The 20,911-nt window shown below is 43.3% G+C and overlaps 1 protein-coding gene across 1 annotated transcript in view; it reads left to right on the top strand.

The window, feature by feature from the left end:
• PTCHD1 (patched domain containing 1) overlaps positions 1-20,589 on the top strand; it is a 44,031-nt gene extending 23,442 nt beyond the window's left edge. Inside the window, exon 3 of the mRNA XM_030020360.2 lies at positions 8,154-20,589. Coding sequence (XP_029876220.1) covers positions 8,154-9,808 — 1,655 coding nt within the window. The 3' untranslated portion in view covers positions 9,809-20,589. The remainder of the gene's footprint in view (positions 1-8,153) is intronic.
• The last annotated feature ends 322 nt before the right edge of the window (positions 20,590-20,911 follow it).

The raw sequence follows: 20,911 nt of genomic DNA, 5'->3' as shown, positions 1-20,911 counted from the left end.
GTAGAATGATTTTTGTTTCAATAGTAGTATGTAGATCACGCTCTTAAAATTAGCTTGTGATGCGTACCGTTTTCTAAAACATCAATGCGTTGTTGCTTGTTTGCCACGATAAAAGATAGTACTGGGGAGTTTATAATTGGGGGGCATCACGTACCCCAAGTGTTGCTGACTGTGTCCCGACCATTTAGGGTGAGACCGAGAGCATGAGGGTGATTTCTTTTTGTCAGTGCATTCTTTGTGCAAATGTGTACTTTTTAGTGTAACTCAGAAAGGGCCACGCCTGACCAAAACAGAGCGTTTCACAGGGGAACAGAGAGCTAATCCTATGCTGCACTTCCAAAAGTTAAGTTTAGAAACGTAGAAAATGTAGGATATTATGGCAGACATTAATTGCCAGAAGACTGGGATCAAAACGACTCCGGTAGAGCAGATCCGTATGAGTCTTAGGAGGAACCTAGCCCCTTTTTTAAGCTGTGCTTGGCAGCGCTACGCGAGACCTAAATGAGGCATAATAAACCTTGTGCTGGATTTCCAGACGCGCACCCTGTTTTCCTGCCTGTGCATTAGCCCGTTTGAGCGCGGAGAGTCTTTCTGCAGGATCTACGGCTAAAAATAACGTTGTGGTCTCATAGCGTGAAGCTCTGAGCACCGGTTGAAGGTTTCTCCTCTGCAGGCACCAACCAATACGGCGTGTTGTATGGGGACACTTTCTCTTCAGCGGTGGGCACAGCCGCCCACAGCTGTGAAACGCAGCAGATACTGGGAGCGTATTATTAAACATTTGGGTTTCTCTTGTTTTGTTGCCAAGTAGATACCGCACAAAACACAGCTCGCTCTCTCCGGAGACTGAGGCAGATTTTTATCTGGTGTGAATGTGCCAAGACGCTCGTGGTTTTGATCCCGGCAGTAAGTTGAGGAATACATGGCCGTGCCTGGGGCTTTCAGACTGGGATGACCGGTGCTGTTGGAGAGAGCAGCCTGACAGTTGAGGGTGAATGGCTAATACCCAAATGTAAAGCAATCCCAGAGATTGAGCTGCTGGTATCATGCCTAGATGCCTAACAGACTGACATATCTAATTTCAGTATCCTTCTCTTTTGGGAAGACCCCAAGTTGGATGTTAACATCTGCAGGCATAGTATACCTTAGTAATAATATGCGTAAAATTTAGTAGTCTTTAAAACAACAAGTGCAAATACTGAACCTACGCAACAGCACTGTCATCATATTTTTGAGGTATGTTGTCATACCTGTAATTCAGTTACACTACAGATATTTAGGGTCTGTGTAACAGGAGGTAAAGAAAGCAATGCAACGTGTGCAGCCTACGCTTACCCCATCCCGTATTGCTCTTTGTGTGTTCTTCTTAATCCATGTGTCACACCTGCACGTAGCATTCAGGCTTACTTGGCCTTTGAACCTGGGCTTGGAGCTATGAAATGAAGTCAGGCTGTGCTTGGGTGGCTGGGACTTGGCTCACTTTGCAAATGAGGATGCATTTAAGACTACGCAACTGTCTACAGCCCTCAGTCCCCTTGCCACAATTCTCCTGAGACGAACACTGCTGCCTGGACACGCGGTTGATCAGATGAGTACCTTATAGGATGTTAGTATCCTATAGGATTTTACTCTACGCTGTGAACTGGGCTCCCAGAAATACTCAGGCAAGTGCAGGAAAAGCGAGTAGGATTTGCAGTGCATTTTCTTTGCTCGGCAGAAACGTTTGGGACGGGCAAGTCTGCGCGCGGTGGGATGTCCAACGCTACGCACCCTCTTCGAGGTCTGACACGCGCGCAGCCAACCTGTAGTGTTGCAGCACCGTTTATGGACCACAAAGGTGGACGGTGGTTAAAGTAACCCACGGGTTGTTGCAACAGCGTGCTAACGATGACTTAACTGGTCGGCTCAACCCATGCCACTAAATTGCTGTAAAGTCAGTGAAAAGTGTCGTATAAATTAGGCTTGGTGCTAATTCTGTCTGCATGCTGAAGGATCTTGGTTAGCTGTAGTATTTTCTTATTTTAGTGAGAACAAGGTATGAAGCCAGATGTTTGCTTCAACTGGCTGCAAATTCCCTTCCTCTGCCTGCCTATTCAGTAACGCTTTGAACCTACTAGATGTTGCGGGTTAAAATCGTGCCTGCTGGGGGAGGCCACGTGAGACAGGTCATGTATTTAGTCAACAACTGGTTGATTGCAACTCCTGTGACAAAGGGAGTCCGGATTAGCAGTTTCACTTGGCTTTTCGGAAGATGGGAGCTGATGAGCTCACTGATCTAGCTGGAAAAAATAAGTCAGCAGGGGGAAATTATCTCAGCCTCTTTGTTGACATTACTGTGGAAAGCAATCCCAGAGTTGAGCAGTGTACATTGTTATTTTTAATACTGTCAGCTAGGAAAATTCATTGCACCTTCATTATATCATATGTTATTACAGGTATCATTTTGGAAAGAGCAATTCCTGCAGTATGATTCTGATCTCCCATGTACTAATTTTGCCCAAGTGCAGTTCTTGAGACCCTGCCTGCATTGGCAGAAAGCTGGGATATGGGTTTATAGCATCCTAGCTATTTCATGTTAATTCGTCCGGTGTTTGTTTCTGCGGATGATATTTCACTGCACTTTGAATGTGAATCAAGCTGTCCTTCACAGATTTCCACAAAGCAAGCTGGTGCAACATAGCTAGCCCTCTGTAAATTCACACACTTTTTTACAGCACACTAAATTCCTTTTGCAGACAAGTGCTCCTATTCAGTGGGATGATTTCAGGCTTAAATCAACCTAAGAGAGACAGCATTCGTCCAGCTGAACCGATAGTGTTACAAGGATGCAGCCATTACAATACAAGCAAAAACCTTAAATCAAAATCCAGACTTAACCTCCGTAACTCCGTCAGAACATGCTTCCACTTCAAGTTTTTGCCTACCCAGTTTACAAGGCTCCCATACATCCTACCATGACTCATTCCCAATTTCAGCCAGTCTTTTGTGCCATCAGTGTCAGGAAAACATTTCAGATTAAAAAGTAACCCTCAAAAAAAACCCCAGTTGCTAATGTTTCTAATCCCGCCTATTCCTTTAGTCCAATTTAGATGAGAAACAGGTGAATTTGTAGCAATGAGGGAGCAGCAAACTTTGGTAGGGGAGGGGAACCAGTGCCTCTGAGGGGAGAAACTCCCCTTAACCCAGCTTTGCTGCTAGAGAAGTCTGCCCTTTTAGGAAGACAGTTTGGTGCTTTATTAGTCTTAATTCTAGCAGTTAATGGGCAACATACGTACTGGTGCAGCATTCAGCCTCGCTGAGGTGGAGATCAATCATTATTAGAGTTTTGTGCGCCACTGCGTTAAAATGGGATGAATAAAACTAATTACCCCTAAAATGCGACCTTCCAAACAGAAGGCTGGAACTTCACAACCTGTAAGTGGCAGTTTATTCAGAGAGATTTTACTCAAGCATCAAACACACACAGAGACATACAACCGTCAAAACAGTAAGAACAAAAAAACGAGACCCACAGTGTACGATTATTCTCTACTTTCACAGATGCATAAAACTGCAAGAAGAGGAACCAAAACCTTGTCCGCAGTCATTCCCCTTACTTTCTCCCAAACCTCAGCACAATAAGATGTGCTCACATGATTTTAGTGTAAAATTGAACGTATCCCTTAATCTTTAAGGCAGCAGCCTTTGGTTTAGGGACGCAATTAAGCCAAGTGAATAGAGAGCTGGTCCGCGACTCCGGTGACCGGGAGGTCACTTCGTTGCCCTCCCACAGGCTCCGGGGCTGCTTTAAATCCCTTCACCCCACTCTCCTTTTTGACAGGCAGGAGCGTTTTTTTCCGTTTCCCGGGCAGGAGCGGAGCCAACTTTAAGCCTAGGCTGCCGATGCCCGTCGGTAAAGGCCTCTTGCTTGAACAACCACGTAGCAGGGGAAAGGGTGCATTTCTTTTTTGAGAGTTTAAAATGGTACTAAAAAGAACAGTTTAAGTGCCCGCACATAAGTAGTGTTTAAAATGAGGTAAATAATTTGATAATTGTAAGCAACAGAAAATTTTGCCTTAGTTTTCACAACTTCCTGCAAGTGTTTTGGTTTTTTCTTCCTCTCATGCATGCTCTGCATTGGTTTTGCAGAGCATGTGTAATTGCAAGACTTGATCCTGAAGGAGGCAAATGAAACTTTTTATAGCATTTTTCAGGCTACTCATAAAAGCGCTGTATTTAAGCTGGGCATAATTTACTGGTTTTATTGCTGGTATTGTTATTAGCTTCTAAAATTAAAGATAGCCCACCTCAGCCTGTAAAAAAATTAAGCTCCTCAGAAATAACTATCTATCTTCTTCATTTTTTTCTGGCTACAAAAGCCTGAATTCCTGTCCTCAGTCATCCAAGACATGTGGTAGGAGTATCTCCTACAATGCAAAGTAGTAGAAAAAGAGAATAAGGAAAAAAAGAGTTTGGTCCCCATTTTGTCCAATGCCTTTCTCCTATTCCCCTAACATTTTCCTTTGCCCTTGCAGAACCTCTTTTCCTTAAAAAAATCCCGTCTTTCATTGTACTCCTTCTTCTTAGCTCATGGTTGTACAGCCAGACTGTAGGGCATGACCAGTGAATCATAATAGCAAATGTCAACAGGAAAAGATCTCCAGTAGCCCATTAGCTGTTTGAGTTCATATTTATTATTTACTGAATGACTGTGAATAATGAACAAATTGCTCTAAATCATTACAGATTTGTGGCTAAATCTCTATTAAAAAGGGAAAATCGGTTAAAGCAATTATGGAATTTATTTGCAAGGAAAAACTTACCTTCTCGTTAATATTATGTAGAGTAGACATAGCACCAGCGAGAGGAATAGAGGTAATCAGTGCAAATCAGTTAGGGATGCAAAAAGTGCAAACTCTGAAATGACAGAAAAGTGAAAGAAATTCTCGCAAAATGCTTCCATGGAGCTATCTGCCCTAATCTCTGTGGGTTAGACTTATGTGAGCATCAGTGAGTTAGACAACTTTGGAGATGATTGTCACCCCAAGTTGTGCTTGTAGTCAGTATTGAGAGGAGTAAATTAGGTTAGGTAAATCCCATTCTAGCTAAATAAGGCTAATCTTTGGACTGCCATGCCTAATTTGTGCACGAGTTTGGGCTTAATCTTTTTCTCAGAAGATACTGGATCCGGACAATAGTGCCACTGATGCAAAAAGTGTGCAAGTTTGTCATTTAGGCTTGTCTTCCTAAAGGTAAATGAGAATTTTGTAGCTATTATACAAACAGACAGAGGAATCACAAACTGTACAATTGAAGGAAAATACCAATTCCTAGCACGCAGATTGTGTAGCAAACAACAAAAGGAACCTATCCTAAAATAGAAGAGTATCTAAATGTTTTTCTGTTGGCTTTGTGGAGCACATGGGGTGACACCTCTTTGTGCATTTACTTGAGCAGTTGTCTAAATCAGATTCCATTTTAGGGTAGTCTCGAAGATTATGTAAGAGCAAATTGTGGTTTTACGTTTCCTACTTAAAGAAAATATGTGGTACCAGGAGTCATGTTATCAGACATTATCCAAAATCTTATACCTGTTAAAAAGTCATGCTCAGCATCATATTTAATTAGCTCTAAGTTCTTTTTTTTTCATTGCAAAGTCAAAGGCTTTCCAAATTAATGCGGCTATTTGAGTATTTTTAGGCAAGAGCCTATTACCGCCGAAATGTTTTTTTGCAAAAACATGCTATAGCTAAAGCTCACGATGGAAGTAATTTGTAATATTCAATGACCTCATTTTATTCTGTTTTGCTCACTCGAAGCTAATGCATATGATGCCATGTGAAATTCTCAGATGAGCCTGTCTGCAGGACTTATGGGAGCCGTAAATGGATTAAACCTCTCACTCCCTGCTTTGGCAAGTGATCAGTTACATTTAAATAAAGGTCAGTCTGTCTTTACAAAGAACACACTGAAAGCAAGCTTAATAGCTTTCCCTACTGAGCCTAGAACATAACTATTTGAAGGATAATTAGCAACGGGGTGCCAGTCACTGATTGTGCTTTTTGCTTGATTTTACGTCTGGGGAGTTCCAGTATTCCCCATTAGCTTTAAGAGGGGGCACGGTGCTAGTTATCAAATTGACAGTCTTGACCTGGCCTCTGAAAGCAGCTGTAAAACATTGTTTGGGAAAATTAAGATGAATGCCAAATGCCATACCAAAACCAGGACTGTAATATTGCTACAAATTGGACATTCGTGGTCCATGCCATGACTCCAAATAACAACATAGGTAAGATGCCTGATATACGTGAGAGCACGGTCTTGCTTACTCTAAATACACCAGGAGATACACCAGCTGTCCTATTATCTCATCTTATGAGCTCTGTATTTTGAATTCTTTATAAAATACCCCATACCTATTTTTTTCAGCATTAGCAGAGTGACCAGCTGTGACATCTGTTAAAACAGACAGGCTATTCCTTGCAGGAAGGGTGGAGTGAATCAGCTACGGCTGCTCCTACAGTAAAAGGCACTGACCACAAAAGGGTTATTTTGTCAAGTTAATGAATTTTTAGCCCACATGAGGCATTTAAGAGCAAACAGGATCATAGAATGGTTTGGGTTGGAAGGGACCTTAGAGATCACCTAGTTCCAGCCCCCCAGTATATTTTCTGGTTGTTCAGAATACCTCATTTGTTTGGGGGTTTCTTGGCTGATATTCATAGCCCTTGTGGCAAAAGTGATAATCATCTACGGGCAGAGAGGTCAGAGCCGATGCAGCAATTTTGGTACTCTGCAGACAGCCCGAAATTCTAACAGAAATCTGTGAATTACCTTGACCTGCCTGACTGGAGCATCAGCTTCAAAAGTCCAGTGATTGCACTTCAGTGTCATCAGCAACTAATTCAGCACTGATCGTTTTATCTAATGTTATCAGGGAATGGGTAAGAGCAAAACACCGTGGACTGGCTTTTGGGAATTTCTGGAGATAATGCAAGATCAGACCAGAGAGGTAGACAGGGGACAGCAATAACGGCAAAAGAATAAGGAGGAGTAATTAAAAGGCAGCAAAGAGGGTGGGATTAGATGGAAAGGGTCTGTTAAGTAAAGATGAACATGATTTGAATTATTGTGAGGAAATATTACAGTCTTACATTCTAGGTGTGATGCAAAGACTATGTTTTTCCGTTCATCTCTGTGTGAAACATCAGCCTACTTTTATCTCAGCCACTCTCACCTGATAGCTGGTGCCAGCTCAGGTCCACTATGAGAGAGCAGAGGTCTGTGTCCTCCAAATGCGCCTTGGTTATCAATCACAAAATAGAAACCGTAAGAGGAAGATGACCAAGCAGGGATTAAGATAAAACCGTGTACTTTTCCCGCTTTACCTGCGCTTGGGGGTTAAATACAGGATTTTAGGTCCTCAGGTCTTCATCTCCTTTCATGAATGCTATATCCATTTTAAGAGTTAATTAAATACATTACAAAACATGGGAACTGCCAAGAAAAAATAGAGCTGCATTTGGTTTTACAAGCCCTTAGGTATATTAAAGTAAGAAGACCAATGCCTTAAGCAGTTCCATATCGGTTCTCCCATTCTGCATCTCTAAAATTTATTTGTGCTTTTTTTGTTTGTTCCGCTTCTAGGATTTCTTTTTCCTGACGGAAAATTTGTACGGGAAGTGGAGAAATCAGTGACTGACAATTTTCAGCTTATATGAAAGTTTCATTTTTTACAGATTTTCTACAAAGCAGCCAACTAATGCTCTGCTTCCAGCATAGGCACTTCAAGGTCGTATTTCTTTGTTTTCACCACAGGTCAGATCCCATCACGAGGAAAAACTAATTTCAAAGCATCTTCCATCACAGGCACTCCGAAATAATGAAACGAAACAGCCAACCAGAAAAAAAAAATCCTTTTTCTTTAACCCATCAACCCTGCGCCAGCGATGCAGAACTCTCCTCAAGCTCTGGCAGTAAGATTTGCTAGTCAGGTAGCGAACGCGCTCCTGTGACTTAGACCTCCATAATCATTTCTCTCTTCTGCAGGACGTTTACGTCAAGCGTTGGTAACGGCCAGCTGTGTCTCCTTTGAGGCTTTTAGCATGCCCACGTTACGTTTTTCCGCATGTTGATTCGAGTACTTTAAACACTCGCTTTGTTCTCTATTGTAGGTCATGGGTTATATGGGACTTTTGAAATGTTGTCCTCCTGGAGAAAAACTAGAGAAGACCAACACGTTAAAGAGAGGACTGCAGCCGTATTTGCAGACTCCATGCTCTCGTTTTCTCTCACCACTGCCATGTACCTGGTCACTTTTGGAATAGGTGCCAGTCCCTTCACTAACATTGAAGCAGCCAGGATTTTCTGCTGCAATTCCTGTATTGCAATTTTCTTCAACTACCTCTATGTACTCTCCTTTTATGGTTCCAGCCTGGTGTTTACTGGCTACATAGAAAACAACTACCAGCATAGTATCTTCTGCAGAAAGGTACCAAAGCCAGAGGTATTGCAAGAGAAGCCTGCATGGTATAGGTTTCTTCTGACAGCCAAATTCAGCGAGGACACGGCGGATTCGGAGGAGGCGAACACTTACGAGAGTCATCTTTTGGTGTGGTTCCTGAAACGCTATTATTGTGACTGGATAACAAACACTTACGTCAAGCCTTTTGTAGTTCTCTTTTACCTTGTTTATATTTCCTTTGCCTTAATGGGCTACCTGCAGGTCAGTGAAGGGTCAGACCTGAGCAACATCGTAGCGACCGCGACACGGACCATTGAGTATACGACTGCCCAGCAGAAGTATTTCAGTAACTACAGCCCGGTGATTGGGTTCTACATCTACGAGTCGATCGAGTACTGGAACACCAGTGTCCAGGAGGACGTGCTGGAGTATACCAAGGGCTTTGTGAGGATATCTTGGTTTGAAAGCTACTTAAATTACCTTAGGAAACTCAACATATCTACCGGATTGCCCAAGAAGAACTTCACTGATATGTTGAGGAACTCCTTCCTGAAGACCCCTCAGTTTGCCCATTTTTCAGAGGATATCATCTTTTCCAAGAAATACAACAACGAAGTCGATGTCGTGGCCTCCAGGATGTTCTTGGTGGCCAAGACAATGGAAACCAAGAGGGAAGAACTTTATGACCTCCTGGAGACCCTGAGGAAGCTCTCTCTCACCTCCAAGGTGAAATTCATCGTTTTCAATCCATCGTTTGTGTACATGGATCGTTATGCCTCTTCAGTGGGAGCGCCCTTACAAAACTCCTGCATTAGTGCTTTATTTCTGCTCTTCTTCTCTGCATTCCTGGTGGCAGACTCTCTGATCAATGTCTGGCTCACTCTAACTGTTGCCTCGGTTGAATTCGGAGTTATAGGTTTTATGACCTTGTGGAAAGTGGAACTAGATTGTATTTCTGTGTTGTGCTTAATTTACGGAATTAATTATACAATTGATAACTGTGCTCCACTGTTATCAACCTTTGTCCTGGGCAAAGAGTTCACAAGAACTAAATGGGTGAAAAATGCCCTGGAAGTGCATGGGGTAGCTATTTTGCAGAGCTACCTCTGCTATATTGTTGGTCTGATTCCTCTTGCAGCTGTGCCTTCAAATCTGACCCGTACACTGTTCAGGTGCTTGTTTTTAATAGCATTAGTCACCTTCTTTCACTGCTTTGCCATTTTACCTGTGATACTGACTTTCCTGCCACCGTCCAAGAAGAAGAGGAAAGAGAAGAAGAATCCTGAAAACCGTGAGGAAATAGAATGTGTTGAAATGGTGGATATGGATAGCACCCGAGTGGTTGACCAAATTACAACAGTCTAACTTGTTTGTTTGTTGCTTTTTTACACTAGGTCTTACTGAGGGAAAAAAAAAAAAAAAAAGAAACCAGTACTGACTAAATATCTGGGGAGAGGAAGGGGTTTGGAGGTTTTCCCTCCCCCCTCTAAGCTAAATCCAGGAATATTCAAAATGATGGGAGAAACTAAAAATAAATTTTAAAAAAGAGCTGGGGGATTGTACCGTGCTCAGCTCCTGTAACAGGTATTACGAGAGAATTTGCACACACATGCAAAGAGGGGTTGAATTTTAGATGCATGGAGTACGATCTAATGAGAGAAGTTGGGTTCCTAAGCAGCCGTCTGCATCGCCTGTACTGCAGATGCTGCAATTATTGTGGCTAAACCCAATCAGATTGAAAGGTCAACTGTCAAGGCTGAAGTAGCACTAAATGTTCGCTGGATGTAAAGGCTTTACAAACTTTCTGCACAGCAATAACTCAAGTCAGTGAGTCAGCTCTTATAGGTCTTAGCCATCACATTTAATTTTTCTTTTCTCCCCTAATCTAAACATTTATGCAAGACTGTATAACAGATAGCAAACTGTACTGGGAAAGAAGGCAGTACACAGCAACCAAATGCTTTCCAAATGCTTTTACGTTATAAATCACTTTTTTTTCCTAAAAATATCGTTATTTTAAAATGTAAATCATCCCTTGTAACATTTTTAATCATGGTTTTATAGCTGTTTCTTTTTCTTATAAAAACAAAAAAGAAAAAAAAAAGAACAGAAAAATCCCAGTGACTCTTGTCACTCTAGAAAATATATAATTCTATTTTATACATGTCTCGCTACTAGTTAAACATGTAATCTGCTTTACCAACTGTAATTTTGTTAGCACTCTACTAACACGTGTGAGTGGATCTAGCAGCAGACAGAAGATGGTGTACTGAATATTTCAGCACCAAAATCCATGACACAAACCTCAAATAGTAAAATGTCATCAAGAAAGTGAATGTTAGGGCTCTTTTAGTGAGAGCCTATTTCAGGCCATTCACTGGTAATGCACACTAAGAGGATTAGTGGGTAGTTTTACATAATGTATAACTTAATCCCTCAATCTTCCTAGAGTACCTGTAAAGCAATAGACCTTGCAGCTATGGGCTCTTCCAAGAGACAGTAGACCGTGAGAGTTGTATGGAGCAAACCAAAGGCTGGGGCTGCAGTTTAGCAGCAGCAAGTTTAACAACGTCCCCAAAGAGCCCGTATCTAAGGGGTCTATTGAAAACATCACATCTGAGGGAAGAAAAAAAAAAACCAACAAAACAACTTAAAAAGATTACATTACTGAGTCTTTTTGGAGCTGTGAGTTCTAAATCAATAATTCTGTCAGCATCTGTGATGTGGAGTAATACAGATAAAGCAGCATCTCTTTCCTCCTCCACCCCCTCCACCCTTAAGAGCGACAGGCTCATTACTATAAGGTTTTATCATGCAGTTGAACCCCAGTGGGGATACGTAAGCCAATTCTGTAGGTTTTGCTGAGAGTATTCTGACTATATGTTGCCTGCGAAAACCCAGTTGCGGGAAGCTCGCTGGTGTGTCGGGTGGTCTCATGAATATACGGACTGTTGCTTTCTAGTGCAAAGTGAATGTATTGCAACCGGACTCCTTTTTACAGCTCGTCCGGAAAGTAAGAGTACTTGAAAAGTTTTCAGCAGTTGGCACGGTGTTTGTCTCAATGACAGTATCTGGAGGGCAAAGGGATATTGCAGGAGCCACGGGGCTTGGACCGCTGGGAGCGGTGATCAGCACATCTGCGGTCACAAACCCAGGGTATGCTTCGTTGCATGAGAATTCTCTTTAGCATCCAACCCCAGTGACCCCCCCCCCAATGCCCTGTGCAAAATCCGCAAATGCTGCCTAGTGGACATTAATTTTCAAGCAAAGAGATACTTCTGAAGCTTCCTCCCTAGCAGAAAATAAGATAACCAGATATTTTGCCCTGAAGCAAAATGTTACGCGCTGACGAGCAAAAAAAGTCGGCAGTGCAGCTGGCAACGTTTACTTTCCCCTGGATAAGTCCCTTCTCCGACCAGAAGGAAAGGAAGCAGTGTCCAGGAATGCACAGGCTCTTTGCTTGAACAAACCACATTTGCTGCGGTAGCAGCTGGGAAGCTGTAACAACAACTTCAGCCTTGGCAGAAATCAGGCGGACACCTTGAAGACGGCCAAACGAATGTGAGGCTAAGTGAAAGATTTTTTTTTTTCCCCCTCTTTTCTTTAGACTCAGGCTTGGGGCTATGTTTTCCAGCCAAAAATCATTCCTTAAATATACTTCACTGTAGATTTTCTGTGCCGGTCGTCATTTAAATAACAGTCACCCTATCTCCTGGCTGTTCAACAGGCAGCTGCAGTGGCTTTTAAACTTCTGAGAGCGTTAGCAAATTAGTTGAGAGTTACAGAGGAATTGCAGACCACTTTTGGCGGCAGCAATCTACTGGCTTGTGGGGCACCTGGAAACAGGAGATGTGTGAAAGAGGTTGTTTGTACACTGCAGAGAGGAATACCTGGCAAACACCGATTTTACACCTCTGCTACCCCTGATGCTATCGCTTGCAAACACCAGACGCAAAGACAGCTACTGTAAACCTCTTCACATCTAATTGAAATGCATAGATAGGAGCATCTTTAAAGAGATGTCCAAAGCCAAGCTTGTAGTTTCACAGGTCTCTCATTAAATCTCAGCATGTGAGGCCTTCAGAGATCTTCAAGGAAGGTAATAAAAACCAGTGGTAAAATTACTCCTTCATCTCCAGACCTGTCCGAAAAAGGACGTGGAGGCACTCCGGTGGCAAAGTGCCGCAGGACGTGCCTGGGTGTCCGCAGAAGACAGGGTGAGAAGTCACGCAGCCCACTCCCTTGCCCCAAGGCAGAGCCAACAACATTTAAATTGTTTCTGAAGGGTGTTTGTCTGGCCCATTCCTAAAAATCTTTTTAAGGGCAGATTCCCCCCCTAGCAGTTCCGCCCAGTGCCGTGTTACCCCACCAGTAACTAGTAACTCCTGATGGCCGCCCGGGACTGGGAGGGGGAAGAGGAACCGTGCCCCTCTCCGCACAGGGAAGGACAGGACAGGCAGGAGACAGTCTCTGAAGCATCCCCAGAACAGAGGAAACCCAAACCAGAGCCAAAAACAACTTACGTACATTTTTCACCGAGTTTCACCTCAAGCCGCCACTCCGCTCCCCACCTCCAGGCTTGGCGAGGGAAAGCCATGAAAATGTCCAAGGCGTACTCAGCCCAGGTCCGTGAGATTTCTGCCTGAATCCTGATGTGTCTGAGAGATGCACCAAATACTCCTTCTCTACAGGTAGCTTGAATACCTCAACATGAACCAGAAACGGCATGTTCTCAAGGTTTCAGACTATGCTAAGCCACTTTGGCCTTCCTCCTCTTTGACTTTTTCCTCTGGAGCAATTATCTTCACCAAAGTCAATTGGTCCTCACTGCGCCGATTGATTAATAGGTGCAGATGCTGTGCTCCGTTCTCAGTCCAAAGCACTCCCAGTGGCTAACTGTGCATAAGATTTTACCCTTACTGGTGAACCTCCGTTTTGGAAGACTACCTAGGCTTAAGCAGTTTTTTGTCATACTCTTAAGTGGCTTTTTAGCCCAGGTATCACTGTGGTTTTGTTTGCAATATAGATGACCCAATTTTTGTATAAATTCAGTGAGTAGAACAGAGTATTATACACTGTCAGGCACTGACTAAAATCTAACAGCAAAAATTTTAGCTAAGGCTAACAAGACTATATAGGACTGTGGCTCACTGAGCACATATATCTTCTACAAACATTAAAATTTCCATACGGTAAGGTATGGTGTACAGTATATTTTTACTACAGGGTAAGCATGGGGGAAAAAGAACCAACCTAAGTGCATACGACCATCAAGATCACTCCAATTTTCTTGTAACATAATTCCTAATGCTGTCAGCACAAATTCATTTTCAATTTACAAGTATTCTAATTGGAGGAAAAAATGACGAGAGAAAAGTTGGTATAGCTGGGATAACTACGCTATAAAAATTAATTGATGAAGCCAGAATTTTCTGCCCAAAGCTTTAAGAGAAAATGTTCGAGTTGTTAGATTAAAATTAGAGCTGTGAAGGTTGAGAAAAACCTGTCCGGCAAAGAAAAAGAGCTTCTTTTCCAAAAACAAGCAGACACGCTTATCATGGTCAACTGAATGAACCTGGAGGGAAAACAGTACCAAAGTGGCCTGAGGTTACGTGGAGCCGCGTGAGGATTCGCATCTGCTCTCAGAGGCTTTCTGAGCCAGCGCCGAATTCAGGTAAAACCTGTGCTGTAAATTGAAAGGTGTAGTTTTGAATGCTTTTCTCTAGGCTGACTGTCCCCCCGTGAGCCACCAAATCCCACCTCAGCCGACACCTTTTTTTATTTGCATTCAAAGAGAAAACAAAACAGAGTGGTGGCAGGACTGGGCAGAATTCAGGAGAGTCAGAAGGAAAACCATGACTTCTCTTAAAAACAGCAAGAAAGCCGGAAACAGCTCTTTAGCAAGCGGGTTTTGTGGGAGGAGAACCCGTTGCTTTGAAGCTTAGCAAACCGGTGTTTCTCCTATTTGTTAACTTTGGAAGCCGACAGCGTGCTCAAGGAGATGCAGGGAAGAGAAGCAGAGTTAACAGGAATTAGCCTTGGGTTATGACAGCGCTGATGGGTTTTGCTGAACCAGAGCTTTCGTGGTAAGGCAAGAGCCCTGTGGGAACCCACTTTTTGGAAGACCCTGGTCAGAAAGGATTACCCAGAGCCTTTTCCTCCCCTGCCTTCGCGGGTGTTAAAGCCCCAATCCCTACAAATAAAATTCTACAATTAGCTACGTGGGGGCAAAGTATTTCTTCCATGGCTTTACCCCTACATTTATCACTAACACGACTTGTCATTTATATTCTTATAAATATTTTGAAGTAAGCAAGCCTTCCTGGGGTGCACACAGGTCTGATGAGAAGGGGGCATGGAGGGGAGAGAGCCCTTTCCCTTCCCCAAAGGTGGGCAGCATCTTCCACCCATGGCCAGGTACCGCACCGTCGCCGCAGGGCACCCCCAGGGACCCCAGCCCAGCGCAGGGGAAACCTTTTCCCCTCTGCAACTCCCTCCCCAATTGCATTAGAGAACAGGGAGGAACTTTAGCTCTAAATTGTGGTGGGGTTGGGCCCCCAGGGAGCCCTTGTGAAACCCGTCCGCGGCCAGGAAAGCGCAAGGGAGAACTTTCGGTTGGGGTTGGGCCCCCAGGGAGCCCTTGTGAAACCCGTCCGCGGCCAGGAAAGCTCAAGGGAGAACTTTCGGTTGGGGTTTTTTTTTGAGAAAGACATGGCAAAGGCATCCCAGGAGGGCATTCAAACACATATTCCTGCCCGTGGTGCGTAGGTTGGGGCAGAGCGGCGTGCCCCGACGTGCCACCACTTGCCCCATCGTGGTCCTGGCACAGCTTCCTGCCTGGAGAGGGGGCACCTCAGCATCACCTTCTCAGGCACGAATTGGTCTGATGTCGTTGGCGTTCTGCAAGTCATCACCTTTTTTTAATTTGGGAAAAGGAAAAAAAAAAAAAAAATTCAGCATAAATAATTCTAGGTTATTTAAGCTCCAAGAAGTCTTAATCTGTGCGTCAAATAAATGGCTTGCAAGATGTCAGGGGTTTTCGTTTGGGCTTTTTTTAACCTATTTTTACTATTTTTGTATTAATTTAGGGAAAAAAAATTGTATAATGAATCTCAATGTATAGCATAAGCCTAAAATAAAATGGCTGTCTCTCTCTTTGCTTCTTGTGCTCCCAAACTGCTACAGAAGTCCCATGCCCTCACCAACCTAGCAAACCGATTTACCTGGCCTAACCCAAGTAACGAGGCCGTGCGTCCTCTCCAGCTCCCATCAGAGAGGGGTGGTGGAGCAGTTCGGGGGCACCTGCTGCAGCGCGGAGCCGGCGACGTCCCCGAGACGAAGGGCGCGCTCCTTCTCCAGTAGCCCCTCTTGTCCCCGCTCAGCAGCAGCAAGCACAGGGGAAATGCATTCGCTTCATGTCTATTCCTTTCCATGTTACTGGGATCCAAGTCCTTTTTTGGAGGGGTTCCTAGCTAATCCAGCAGCAGAACCCCAGCCTGAGCAGGCAAACCAACAGCTAAGGTAAAAATCTCAAACTGATTTGATCAAAAATCTAGGGTTATCGGCTCAGACAAGAACGAGACCTACCGAGATCTGGTAGGTAGACCTGAAGTATTACTGTTGAACAGAATTATTACTATTTTAAATTTTCTTACCAACACCTTAGGAAGCCCCATCATCGCTGAGAGACCCACCTCTCCCGCTCCCCAGCAGAACCGCGGCCACTGCCGCAGGATCTCCCGATGACTCTGGTCCATCACCCTCTTCCCACACCCAGGTCGACCACCCATTTACACCTTCTCCCAATGTTTTGGGGAAGAGGACCAGCACCCCCATAGGCCCACCTGGACCAACTGCTTAGATGGAGAAGCAAACCACCGCGCCAAGGGACGAGGGTGATAGTTACGGCTGCCCCGTCGCACCTGGTTGCAGCAATGAGATAAGAATCAGTTTACTACAAAAAGCAGAGCCAGACCCAAGCCTGAGTCACTGCAAACAGTAGCAGGCCTGAGAGCTGGTGGGTTTTTGGCTGCCGAGGGCTGTCGGCCACTTTTTAGTTTAATGCAAAGTTTGGGTCTGCAATTAAAGGTGACTCCTGTCACCTGTTACGGCTCCTGGTCTTGTCCCTTCCAGTCGTTCTTTCTCATGTTGCCTTAAATTCAGGATCCACAAGCACTGTTGGCAAAAATTCTGGCTGAAACAGAAAATCAAATTACATCCATTTTCTAATTGCTAATCTAATGTGAGAGAGGCTACATCTAAGGATCGCACAGGAACTCGAATAGCAAAACTCCCGTAGGAGGCTGGTGTGCCTCATTTGTCTATGTTAGCGAGAGCTCCTTCATGCAATTCTCCATAGATCTAATTTGCAAAAATCAGGCTTTCCAAGTGTGTAATCAGTACGTTTTATTCTGAAAATTCATCTGTATGTATACCTTCAAAATAGAGGCATGTCAAGTCTGATTTTTAGGTTATCAAGGAATACAGTTGAGCCCAACAAACGTTCACGAACAACAAGTCTGAATTCCACGTGCAATTCTTACGCTGCTGCATACAAATCAGAATATTGTCATTCCAAAATACCACATTTCCTTATTTGCACACAGAAACTAGACAGGATTATGGACTCAAAACGGTGAAGTGTGCTCATGTTTACATTCATCCTGTAAATATCACTTAAACATGTAAAGGTTAATGGCAATATAGAACTTACTGAGGACAACCGGATTTGTTTTGCTGATTTCAGTTTACTGGCAGAGAATAACTGAAATATATGCCAAGCACCTGGCTAGAAAGACTGAGGCATCAGACATCTAACAACCCATCAGCAGAAATAAAAAAGTCCACTGAAAATTTATACATATGGCAAATACAAGCAGCACGTTAAAGACCTTAGTAGCTGGGTATCCAGACTATATACAATGGAGTATGTTATAAATGAATGCAGAATATTCTATTCTGATTCTCTCTAGCCACATTCAATCCCCTTAAATGTGCTCTATTCTGTGAGCAGGCATACTTTTGAGCAAGACTGACACTTATCTTCCTAGAAATTACTGAGTTGCACAGGTGAAGTTTGCTGGAAACAAAATTTTAAATGTATACAAACAAACTGATGCCAGAAAATGCAATTTGCAAAAAATATGCCTTCACATACTGATTATATTTCATAATAAGCAATCTGTTCACTGATGCTGCAAGTAAAAATGATTTTATATTTGTCAGCTATTTCCAGAAAAATGAGATGCCCCGCTAATATATATTTAGTGCATACACCCCCATAGCAATTATCTATTTTTTTATACGCCCAACTCAAGTTGGCTCCATATAAGGAGGAGGAAAAGCCAACCCAGAAAGGTAGTTGAGAGCTGGTAGGAAGAATGGTTCAGCTGTCCTGAAATTAGTAATGAATCAGCAGGGGAGGAGCACCAGAGAAGTTGGTAAGAAGTTTAGGAACAAAGAAGCGAGCTGCAGAAATGCAGAGCTGTTGAGAAAGGAAAATACTCAGGTTTTATTGTGTCAGGCAGATGGGAGAGAAATGATATAAAAACTTCTCAGTTGCAAAGGGAAGGAAGGTCTAAGGTAGAATGAGGAGTGAGCAAAGCTATATGAGCTTATGTAAGATTTGCAGCTGTAATGTATATTAAGGCTGTCTAATAAAAGACAGGGTCTATCCATGTATGGAAAATAAAAATTCACAGTTGCCTAATTATATGAATTCAAATATAGATTCAGCACCTCATTGCTTTGGAATAAAAGGTAGATATCATTCATAATCTAAGCTGGAGGCCAGAGCTGGAGACTTTAGCATGATATGTATACAATATCATACAGAAAAAGGGATCAGTCAGATGGATTCTGGCTCATACCTTACTGAAAAATAACAAATGGACCCTCACTCTTTTTTAATACAACTCTTACTTAGAGAGGGGCAGCTGACTTTTAATGTTTCTGAAATAGCCATACCTTCCTGCTAAAATACTCATGCGTTGGAGGGATTTTTTTCCTTTTCTTTTGAAGATGCGATCAATTTTCTTTCTGGACAAAGTGAGCCCTCAGGCACATTACCTACAGCGAGAAGTGGGAAATGCTGGCTCTCTTAAGGTGATTCCTGAGTCAAGAGCAGCTGCAATTGAATTTCTTTCTTTCCTTTCCTCTCAGCATGCTATTGCAAGCTGTTCCAGATTTGCCTATTGACAGTTTTACCAATCAGCATACCATACCCCTGGCTGCAACAGAGGTGGGATTCTGCCGAGCCTCTCCTGGTGTTGGCTTCAGAGGCAATGCCCACATCATAATTTCAGTATTATTCCCGCTCATTAGCCCCTCTGATGGGAGCCATTTCTGTCAAGAGCTTGGATCTTCCTGGAAGGGTGGCTACAGCAGCCATCACAGCAAAGCCAAGAACATTTTGCTGCTCTGACATCCCTCTGATGTATACGAGTGACATCACATATATTACTAGATCTAGAAAGGAGAAGCATTCAAAGCTCAGTGTCAGATCATATTATATTTAATATCACCATCTCTGTGGATGTTACACAGCAGATCTATAATATGGAAGTTGCAGAAATGGGGAGAGTAAACAGAAAGCGAGAGAGAGAGAGAGAATACCATTTAAACGACTCATTTGGCACCCTCCAAACCTCTCCATCAAAGGAAGAGTTATTGCCTCGCAGTCAGTGGTGACACCAAGCCCGAAGAATCTAATTTACAGGAAAAGGTTAAAAGAATTGGGCTTAGAAAGGGGAAATCAGGAGCTGAGATATGTGACTTCAGGATTATGGAAGGGATTGCTAACATCGGTGCGTTCCTTTTTTTGCCCAGTGTGTGCTTCAGAAGCCAAGATCTCGGAATACAAAATGTTTGAAGTGAGAAGCAAATAATAAATTTATGGAGAACATTTCACAAGTAGAAATGACAAATACATATTGGAAACTGGAAAGTCAAGGGAGACAATAAGTCGACTCAGATGAGAAATGCCTAAATTTATTGTAGAGAACTCCATAAAAACCTGCACAGAAAAACTCCCAAATGTACTCACAGCCCTGGAGAGCTCTTCAGGTGGTCTGTTCCAGCACCAGGCTGAAAATAAGGTAAGAGTTTTAAATTATTGACAACTGCAACCAACAGAGCTTTAAACTGTGGAGCCTGGGTAAGGAGAAATGGAAAAAATGATGGGAAAAATACTTTAATGATGTACTCTTTGTGTACATCAGCACCTCTCCGCAGACTTCACAGGAGTTATAGCTAATAACACTTGTTTAAAGCATGGCCCATCACATTCCAGACGACTGTTTTCCTCTTCCCCTTGAAGCCGAAGGCTGAGCTGAGTTTTGTCCGTCCTCTTTCTAAGGCAGACGTTCCCTCTGACACTGCCCGAGCGACCGAGGACCCGGGACACAGAGGCGAGCACGGACCGGCACAGGTGTAATGGGAAACAACCCATACCCGAGCCCCCGTGGGGCAAAGCTTTATTCCTCCTTCACCAGAGCGCTGTGCAAAAGAGGGCACTCCTTTTTTAAATGTTCTTCAAAAGCTTATAAGAAATATTGGCCTCTGTGGTACTCTGTAGATGCGCTAAGACATAGATGTGCTATGGATGCCATCCAGGCGTACGTACGCTTCTCCAGTGCTTGGTAGCCCTCAGCCTTTGGCTTCACGCCACGCAGCCCATCTGAGATTCATATTGCGGGTTTTATTGAGGTAACTGTTTGGTGAAAGAGACTTTGTTTAGATCAAACAAATCTTTTTAGATACGAACTGGTTTATTCATGCCAGAAGGTTTTCTGCACCTGCCATCTCTAGCCTCTGTTAGTACATTTGGAAATGAAGGTGGCCACAGCGGGAAGGAGAAAATTGGAACGCAAGTAAAAGTCCCATTATTTTTGCTAAGTGGCAGCTGATTTTATGAGGCTCAATTACCAGTGATTTTGTGAGCCTCATTTCTCACTACTGTATTTTCAAAAGGTGCTCAATATTCCACTCCTAAGCCAGGAAGAACTATGGGGTTTCAGTGTACTCCAAGCAGAGTATAACAGCTGGCTTCAAAACATGTTGCCCAGTGGAAACAAAACATTGGAAGGGGGAGGAGAGGAGGATAGAGTTGCTGGATTTGAGATTTTCAGCAGAAAATGCTGGGGTTTCTTTTTTTTAAAAAGAGTTCACATTTTTAGCTTTGTTCTGCTAGGAAACTCTTACTGAGTCTGACAAATTCAAAGCATATAATGTCATTTACAAAAACTTCTGTGCAGGAGGGGAGAGGCAGAAAGTGAGCTGAGAAAAGACATATTTTTTCTGACTTACTGCTAGAATGTCTCAGCCTTGTCACAGACCCAGGTAACAGCAGTATGTCCAGTATCAAAGCAGTGGGGTACCTGTGTTTGGATACAATCATTTTCTGGAACAGTAAAGTGGGAAATAGTTCCCCGGTAAGGCAGATACCCACCGAGCTTATTTCAAAATGCT

This window comes from Aquila chrysaetos, chromosome 7 (genome assembly GCF_900496995.4).
Source record: "Aquila chrysaetos chrysaetos chromosome 7, bAquChr1.4, whole genome shotgun sequence".
NCBI lineage: Eukaryota > Metazoa > Chordata > Aves > Accipitriformes > Accipitridae > Aquila > Aquila chrysaetos.
This window is presented reverse-complemented; position numbering and strand designations above follow the sequence as displayed.